Raw genomic sequence first — 9,254 nt, forward strand, 5'->3', positions numbered from 1 at the left:
CCCTGCACGCCCCCCCGTGCCCTCCGGCGGGCACAGCAGAGCAGAGACCCGAGCTGCTGCCCGCGGGGGGGGTGACAAGTGGCTTTGCCAAGTGTTTTTGGGCAGAGACCCGCCCCGCAGCCCCGCAGCCCCGCCCGGCGGGGCACGCACACGGATCCGCCCTGCCCGGCCCGCAGCGAGCGCTGCCAGCCCGGGAGCATCCCCAACAGCCGCCGCGGGAAAAAGGCAGGGAATGCCACCAGGTTGTACCCAGAGGAGCTTTGCCGTCCTCCCTGGTCACCCCCACAGGTCTGAGCCTGCCGTGGGGGCCCGGGGAGCAGAGGATGCTGCAGCCAAGTGCTCTAATGTAAACCATGCACTTAACTTCTTTGCTTTGTTTTGGGGTTTTTTTGTTGTTGTGTTTTTTTTTTTTTAATTGCATAATTACTGCAGACATTTCTGCTCATGCGAGGTTTTATTACATCTTTGTGGTTATCCTACAAGCCCTACATTTTGGGCCTCAACCGAGTTGGCCAAGCTCTCCAAAAACATCTGTCCCCAGTTACTCCCTCCCCGCGCTGCAGCAGAAACCTGCTGCCTGGAGATGTTGCAATGAAGTCTTGTTTGCAACAGGAAAAAAGTTCTAATTCCTGACCCAAACAGAAGGGTAAATATTTACCTCCTGGATGTCAGCACTGGCCACACACCTGTGGGTTCCCCACAGGCACCCCAGAGCACAGCACATCCATCCCCAGCATGTCCTGGTGGCACACGCAGCCCCACACGTGGGCACTGGCACAGGCAAGGCACAGCCACAGGCCCCTCTGTCAAGCAGAGGGACAGCCACCCTGCCAGCATGCAAAGGTGACACCATCCCTCCCTGAGCAGGGGTCAGTTAACAACCAGCTGCTAATTCATAGAAACTCAGACTGGTTTGGGCTGGAAGGGACCTTAAAGATCACCCAGTCCCAACCTGCTGCCATGGGCAGGGACACCTCCCACCAGCCCAGGCTGCTCCAAGCCCCATCCAACCTGCCCTTCAACACTGCCAGGGATGGGGCAGCCACAGCTTCCCTGGGCAACCTGGGCCAGGCTCTCACCACCCTCACAACAAAGAATTTTTTTCCCAAAAATTCTAATTTCCCTGTATTAGAATTCCCAGACCCAACAGGCTGCTCAAATCCAACAGCTACAAGACATGGGTTTGCTTTCTAGAAGATAAATTCCAGTGATGAAGGTCCCTTTGCACACCCAACCCCCAGTCATGCCTTGGTGTGACTGGAGCAGCAACGGAGGGGAACTGCATCACCCCAAACACCTTCCAGTGGCTTCACTGTTGTTCCTGTTTCTCCTACAAACACACCTGGAGAAAGCAGCAAGGCAGCGAGTCCCAGGGACATCACTAGGGTGGCTGATGAAACCTGTGTGGCCAAACAGGAGTCCCAGCAACAGTACAGGTGTGGGGACAGCCACGCTGCCAGCCCTGGGCCACAGGATGGCTGGCAGCATCCAGGAGCAGCTCCGCCCAGCACCAGCCCAGCAGCTCACTTGTCTTTTACACATCATTAGCCCAGGCATCTAATTAACAGCCACCACCAGCTCAACCTGCTGTCCCAAAGGCACCTTTGCCATAAAAGCACCTCACAACCAAGCACCCAGCATCCAAAATAGCCCCTGTCACATTGAGACCCCCCCCAGCCCTGCCCACTGCCTCACAAACCCCCTGGGACTCAACACTGGGCAGAGCAGAGACAGAGCTCCAGAGAAAAGCAGAAAGCAGCCCAGCAGCCACAAGAACATGGTGGATTTAGATGAGATATTAGGAAGAAACTTTTTACAAGGAGGGGGGTGAGAGCCTGGCCCAGGCTGCCCAGAGAAGCTGCAGCTGCTCCATCCCTGGCAGTGTTGAAGGGCAGGTTGGATGGGGCTTGGAGCAACCTGGGCTGGTGGGAGGTGTCCCTGCCCATGCAGGGGGTTGGGACTAGATGATCTTTAAGGTCCCTTCTAGCCCAAACCAGTCTGGGATTCTCTGTTTGGGACAGAGGAGTGCACAGCATGAGGGCACAGGTCCCACTGCATCCCCTCCCAGGGGACACTGTGGGGCAGGCAGTTGAGCAGGCAAAGCCCCCAGGCCAGGTGAGGCAGACCCTGCTCCCCATGCCACCACAGGACACAAGTCCCCGAGGTGCTGGGATGGCAGTGCCAGGACAGCAGAGCAGCTGGCAGCCAGCCCTGCCCACCTGCTCTGGGGACAGGCAGCCCCATTTTAAATCCCTGCTGAATTATTCATGGCATTACCGTGGTTCTGGGAGCACGAGGTCCTGAACACCAGGTCTCTGCCAAGGGTGCATGGTGACCTCCCCACCCACGGCAGGTCTCAGGGGGGTCACTCCTCTTGCAAAATAAGATAGGGGCAGGATGGGGGAGGCTGGCAGGGCTTTTCCCACCCCTCCAGCTGTATTGCCAACCCCCTGCTCACCACTACAGCCAGATTCTCTTCCTCTTTGGTTCATTTTCTCGTTGCTTCAGGCTGCACTGAAGGAAAACTGCAGCCCCTGCATAAACAAATGCTACTCAGAAAAATGCAGCTCCCTGGGAGCTGCCTGGAGCATCAGCACTGGTTCCCACAGGGGCAGGTTGGGGCCAGGGGTCTGCAGGGGGACAGGAGCTGCCTTTTCTCCTCCTGCAATAGACACCTCCAGGGCAGCTACGGAAAAGACTCAAGTTCTGCCAGTTCAAGTCCCACTTCTCCCAGTGCCACCCAGCTCAGAGCCTGGTCCAAACACAGCTGAGGACAAGTCTTGAAAAGGAGCCCAGCTGCCACGCCGCTGCTACAGGGACATAGATCTACAAGCACTGCAGGAACTGGGATGCACCATCACTGCCCTTGTTCCCTGGACCTAGGAGGAGAGTCCCAGCACCCACAGCAAGAGCCTGGAGTAGATGTCAGCACCTTGAAGCAAGGCACAGGAGCAAGATGCAAGTCCTGCTGCTCCAGCCACCCCAAAATCCTACCAGGGTCACTCACAGCCCTGGCACTGAGGAGTGACCTTGGCCAGGAAAGCCTGCAGCACCCAGCTCTTCAGAGAGCTGCCCCCCATGGGGACAGCAGCAAACCAGCCCCTGGCCTGAGCCTCTGCCAGCACCAGACGTGCTCAGCACTCTCTTCCCTTTGCCCAGCCCCAGCTCCACCAAACCCCAGCTCGGTGAGCACCAAATATCCTGACCCCACTGGCCCAGGTGAAGCCCCATAGCCCCTCAAGGGGAAGTAGAGGGGCTCCTCCCCGCTGAGACCCCAGCCCAGCTCTCTCTGTCCCACCCTCTCCTTGGAGGAGCTGAAACCCAAAGGCCGGAAGGGACCGTCCTGTTCCCCTCGCCCGACTTCCCGTCAGCACACGCTGTTGGATCCAAACCAGCAAACAGAGCAGAGGCAGGAGAGGAAATCTCCAGCTTGGAAAGCTGTCCCCAGCCGTGCCCAGCCACCTCCCAGGGAACAGATCCTCTCCCACTGACCGCCCTGGGGGTGACCAAGCCCCCCACTGTACCAATGCCCACAGGAAACCCACCCATCACCATCACACCAATTTTCAAACAGCTTTGGATCGTGCAATGAGGTAAAGAAAAAGATACTGCCCCTAATGCTGCCCCTGCCAGCCCCCACGGGGGACTCCTGCTCCACCAGATGCCAAACAGCTCTGGAGGGAAGGAGGAGGTGAGACCCCCTCCTTATCACTGGAGATGCAGGTGCCTCCTGTCCCATACCAGCATTGCCTCTTATCTGCACAGGGGAATTTCTCTGCCTCTTACACCATGGGGGCTCCTGAGGAGCTGAAGCTTTCCTGACATTCCCACCTCTGTCCCCCCAGCAGCCCCACAGCCCCCTCTGGGCCAGCATCCAGCCACCAGCCCACCCCTGAGGGGACAGACACCAACCACACAGCCCCTGCCAGCACAGGGGTGGGGACATGGAAGGGGACAGATGGCTGCAGAGAGGTGACAGAGCCACCAGCTCAGCCAGGTGTCTGAGCCCTGCTCCTGCCACGTTTGCAGCCCAAGGGCAGCAGGACTGACCTGCTATCTGCCCAGCACCAGGCTGTGCCTTCCCCACCAGCCCAGCCCCAGCAGCCACGGAAACTGGATGTTTTCCACCCCAAATTCTTTCCTTTTTGGAAAGGAGTTTACCAATACAAGGCATTACAGCAGAACCACAGTCCAGACCCAGGCCAATTGAAAAAAAAAAAAAAGATAGCTAATTTACTTCTTATTTAAGCAAAAAGCTGAGAACACATTCATTTCAGACATTCCCTCCCTCCTGCAAACAATGGAGGAGAGAGAAGCTCATTCACCAGCTCCAGCACCATTGCCTGCCTGGTCCTTGCAGCTTGTCCCCATAGGAGAGTAAGACCTGGGCTGGGTCACCCATCCCCAGGGCTGATGTCCCTCAACCAGCAGCTCCTGGGGCTCAGAAGACCCTCAGAGGAGGCAGAAAGGGAGGGAGCAGCACATCCCCCAGCACCCAGCGCTGCTTCAAGCAAAAGAAACGAGGCCAAAGCGCAGCTCACCCACGGCTTTGAGACACAGCAAAGTCCCCAAGCCCACCACGGCCACACACGGGAGGTTTCCCTCCGACAGGGAGCAAGCAGAGGGAAGTCCCAGGGTGGCTGTGCCCGGTGCGTGCCCAGCAGCCCCGCCGGGCTCTGCCCTCACCTTCCTGCTGCCGTGCGAGGAGAAGCCGCGCGCGTGGCGCTGGGGGCTGCCCCCGCCCAGCTCCAGCTGGGGCTTCCAGACCTCCCCGTTGTCACTGCCCACCGACTTGGTGGGCGAGGGGCCGGAGTTGAGCAGGATCCCACTGTGCACCATCTCCTCCGTGCAGGTGAGGCGCAGGCTGCACAGGTACTCGTCCGTCTCCTTGTCCACCACCAGCAAGCGTGTCTCCGACTCCACGGCTTTGATGCGCTGCACGACCTGCAAAGGAGAAGAGCAGCTGAGCTGGATTCAAGGACCACCAACTCCCCAACGTCCTCCTGCAGCTTCGGTTTTGCTGCAGGGTGTGAGATCACTGGCACTGCAGCTGCGGGTGATGGAGGAGAAGGGCAGACCAAGGCTTTGGGGGACCCCTGGGATGGAGCACCTGCCTGCAGCCCTGGATGATGGTGGTGACTTCTCTTTCCACCCCATGTCCTGCAACCAACACAACAGCTCTGCCCAGAGCAGCTGCACAGACCACCTGGGATCACCCACTCTGCTCAGAGAGGAGCTCTCACAGAGGCTGCTTCATTACCTCCCTGAGCATTAGAAACCCTGCTGTGGTGTTTTGTCCCTTTCAAGGGACAACATAATCTGTCCCACCAAACAGTCCTGCACATCCTCATTCCCCTCATCTAGGGTCTTTCTTCCCCCACACCCAGAGCAGGGTGGGGAGCCAGGGTGCATGGGGAGGCACCAAGCACCTATTCATGTCTTTGGTGCTCCCCACGGTGCCGGTGGGCTGACTGCCCCCACCCTGGGTGGACTTATGAAAGGAACAACTTGATCTGTACGTTCATCCCTACTCTTTGCCTGGGGTCAGCAGAGATAAGGGCAGTCAGTGCTGGGAGCAGGAGATGGGCCTGTCCCTGTGGGATCCAGCTCCAGCAATGCTGAATAGGGACCATTGTCCAGCTGCTGCCCGGCTCCTTCACGGGAATCGGTGACTGGCAGAGGCTCTGAAAGGAGATCACAGTGCCGGGGTGGTGGGGAGAGCTGGGAGGAGCTGATCCCAGCCAGACAGGGTGTAAATCACACCAGGAGAGGCTGTGATGGAAACGGGGCAAATCCAGGGCAGGCACAGGAGCAGGTTAAAGAGAAATCACCCCCAGGCTCCCTGACAGCGCTGCAGAGGGCTGGCTCTGCCAGGCCTCCTCCTCTGGGCACAGGCCTTCATCCCGAGGAGGGGGTGGTAACGCTGGCAATGCCACTCAGCAGCCACCCCCAGTCATGGGGTGGTCCTGCAGACCACAGACTCCGTGACCCCAACCCAGCACTGGGCAGCCCCCAACCCAGCACTGGGCTTCCTTAAACAGGGTTCCTGCCCTGATCTAGGTCACACTGGCCAGACACGCTGCAATTGCCAAGGTTAGAAGTGACAAACGAGCCTAATGCGCAATTAGCCAGCGTTTATTTACTCCCCTGCAAGCCCCATTCAAGGTCAACAGAGCTGGTATCTGCAACTGAAGAAAAAAAAAAGCAACCAACAAGAAATTTATAGACTGCAGACAAAGCTGCTTGTCCTGAACCAACTAATCCTCCACAGCCTCCAGCTCCTCGCGCCGCACAGCCGCGTGCCCAGGGCTCCCATCCATGGCCACCCTGAAGATGCTGCTCCACCAAGCCCCAGCAAATCCATCTGCTCCCTGTCAGATCTATTCACGTGTGGCATCAGCTGGTGCTGCCGACACAGGTCAGGCAGTGCTGTGCCAGACCTGCTCTCCTGGAGAAGACCGCAGGCAGCGGCAGGAGATGCGGGTGGGCAGTGCCAGGGCAAGAGCAGCGATGGAGCAAGTGTCCCCCAGCCCCCCGAGAGCCAGGGATGAGCCAGGCAGGGACAGTGACATCAAGCAGTCCCTTGCCCTCTCCCCAGCAACAGGGAGAAACAGAAGCGACTTTCTGTGACAAACTCCCTGGGCAGCAAGTCACTCTGGGGACCAAGCAAAGGGGAGGAAGGCAAAGCAGCAGCCAGGCAGCCCGCGATCCTGCAGCACCCCTACCCGCTTCCGAGCCATGGTCACCGCCTGCAGTCTGCAGCTCTTCTGGAGACAACAAGCATCTGTCGCCTTGGGACCTTCTCAGCGCCGGACCCAGCCCCACCATTTCCGCAGCTCCACCCAAACAGACTTTCACCCCTGGTCTGCATCAGCACCAGCCCAACAGAGCCAGCCCAGGCCCTTCCACCCTTGCCAAACAACAGCTGCCCAGGAAGGAGACTCATGGTGCCACTGGGAGCAGCTCAGCTCATATCCCTCCTGCTCCCAGAGATGCCTGTGCCCATGCACGGTGCTGCCAGCCACAGAGAGAACCTGAAAGCTGTCCTGGCCTGGGCACAGCAGGAGAGCAGGAGCCACTTGCTCTGCCCTGCACAGCCACTGCCCACCCGGGCAAGGAACCGAGGAGCCAGAATGCAATTTTGCATCCAAGACATGAAACACCCTGAGAACACGTTCTGCCCTGGCTCCTTGGGTACAGCCAGGGAAAAGATCAGAGAACAAAGACACAAGCACCGCCAGCTCCAGCTCGAAACACAGTTACACCCAAACAGCAAGGCCTTGTTTGCTGCGGGTGCTGTCCCACCAGCTTCAGATGCCCATGGAGAAGTGTTACTTATCCAAGGTCGGGGACCTCAGCAGCACAAGGAGAAGCCACAGCAAACCAGCTGCTGGAACCCATGGGCAGGACCTGGTGCCTAACCCACCACAGCATCACCCTGCCCACAGCCCAGCAGCACTGGGGGTTTTTTGGGGAGGGGAAGAGGCTTTCACTGTTTGGAGGCAAGAGGAAGGGCAATCCCAGAGGGTGTCTCAGGGCAGGGCTGCTCCTGCTCACACACACTAAAGCCACCACAGCTGGAAGGCAGCACAGCTGTGAGCTCCAGGACACCCCAAGAAGGACACTGCCACCCACCCACAGCTCTGTAGCCAGGACTGAAACCTGCCTCTGCCATGGCCAAATCCTGCCTCTGCCAGCAGAAAATAGAAGACAAGAAATTTTTTTTCCCATTCCACTTGACCTACTGGAAAGCCCCTGCATGTTTCACAGGCAGAGTTGGCTGCCTCATCTCAGCTATCACCCATCCCCAGCATCCCAGCTCCAGCAGGGAGTTCTCATGGCTTCCAGCAGGACACAGCGCCTCGCAGGAACCCAGCCCTCCTTTCTGCCCACCCAGATCAAAGATGTGGATCCTCCTTCAAAGGTTTTGAAATCACATTCAAGACAAACATTACTTCTTATGCAGCTGGCTCAGATCACCAAAACAGGCTCAGTTCTTTATAAAACCCCACTGAGCCCATGGAGAGAAGATCACAAGGCATCTTGAAGCCACCTGGAAGGTTCTGCCCCATCTTGGACACAGCAAAATCCATGCCTGTAGGTGAACCTCAGGATCCTGAACCCCCAAAAGACTGTTGCTACATGAGACATCCCTGCTCTGCCCCCATAAGGCCCAGGCAGAGGGGGCTGGCTGTACGTTTTAAGATACTAAAGCACCAAACCCCACAGAGCCCCCCAGACCATTAGGCAAACGGGCACAGTTGGTGCTGTGCCCCTGCCAGCCCCTGTGTCTCAGGAGCAGCTCAAATCTCATTGCTTTGTTTTTAGGACTAAACTGTGTTTCAGCTTTCTAAGCAGAAAATGACACGGCCCAAAGCCTGGAGCTTCTGTTCCAGGGCTGAGAAGCTGCTGCCCTGGACCCCCCCCAGCACAGCCGTGGGGTAATAACAGCCATTATTTCCCCACAAGCCCTATCACACTGAAGCCAGCCAAACTGCTGAACATCTGCAGAGCTTGATCAGGCGATTTTAAGGCATATTTATACACTCCAGGCTGCATAAGGAGGAGCAGCTCACCCAAAGTGGCCAAGAAAACACACAGCTGAGCAGGAAATAAAGCCTGGGTCTCCCCCATTCCTTTCCACCACAGATTGCATAACACAGCAGTGCCCTGCCCATGCCGAAACACCTTCGGCTTTCCCACCTTCACATGATTACAACATCCTTTCTCCAGAAGAGAGAAAGGCCACACCAAAAAAACTGTTCTCATGGGAACTCTGCACCCCAGGCATGCAAAGCACCCCCTGCCCCTCGCAGCTCAGGCCTAGGATTTGGAAGGGCAGCCATCCCACCACAGCACCCCCCAGTGCTGGCTGGGCTGAGGCTGCTCCAGCTCAGATATTTTGGGAGAAACTCCCCCCCTCCTCCTCCCCCCGTTTGCCCAGCCTGGAGAGACTGGAGCTGGGCAGAGCCAAGCTGGTGGAGAGGGGGTGCTGAGAGCCAGGGGGTGCCTGAAGCTGGGGTGCTCGGGACCAGGGGGTGCCCAGAGCTGGGGTGCTCGGGACCAGGGGGTGCTGAGAGCCAGGGGGTGCCTAGAGCTGGGGTGCCCGGGACCAGGGGGTGCCTAGAGCTGGGGTGCTCATGAACAAGGGGTGCTGAGAGCCAGGGGGTGCCTAGAGCTGGGGTGCCTGGGACCAGGGGGTGCACAGAGCTGGGGGTGCTCGGGACCAGGGGGTGCCCGGGACCAGGGGGTGC

General features: G+C 58.3%; 1 protein-coding gene across 1 annotated transcript in view; it reads right to left on the reverse strand.

The window, feature by feature from the left end:
- SLC9A3R2 (solute carrier family 9, subfamily A (NHE3, cation proton antiporter 3), member 3 regulator 2) overlaps nt 1-6,740 on the reverse strand; it is a 29,138-nt gene extending 22,398 nt beyond the window's left edge. The window contains exons 1-2 of the mRNA XM_010002612.1: nt 6,726-6,740; nt 4,687-4,944 (exon numbers count right to left, since the gene is read on the reverse strand). Of these exons, the coding sequence (XP_010000914.1) occupies nt 4,687-4,944; nt 6,726-6,740 (273 nt within the window). The remainder of the gene's footprint in view (nt 1-4,686; nt 4,945-6,725) is intronic.
- Between the last annotated feature and the right edge of the window lie 2,514 nt (nt 6,741-9,254).

The sequence above is a fragment of the Chaetura pelagica genome, unplaced genomic scaffold, assembly GCF_000747805.2.
Source record: "Chaetura pelagica isolate M959 unplaced genomic scaffold, ChaPel_1.0 scaffold438, whole genome shotgun sequence".
Taxonomy (NCBI): Eukaryota; Metazoa; Chordata; class Aves; order Apodiformes; family Apodidae; genus Chaetura; species Chaetura pelagica.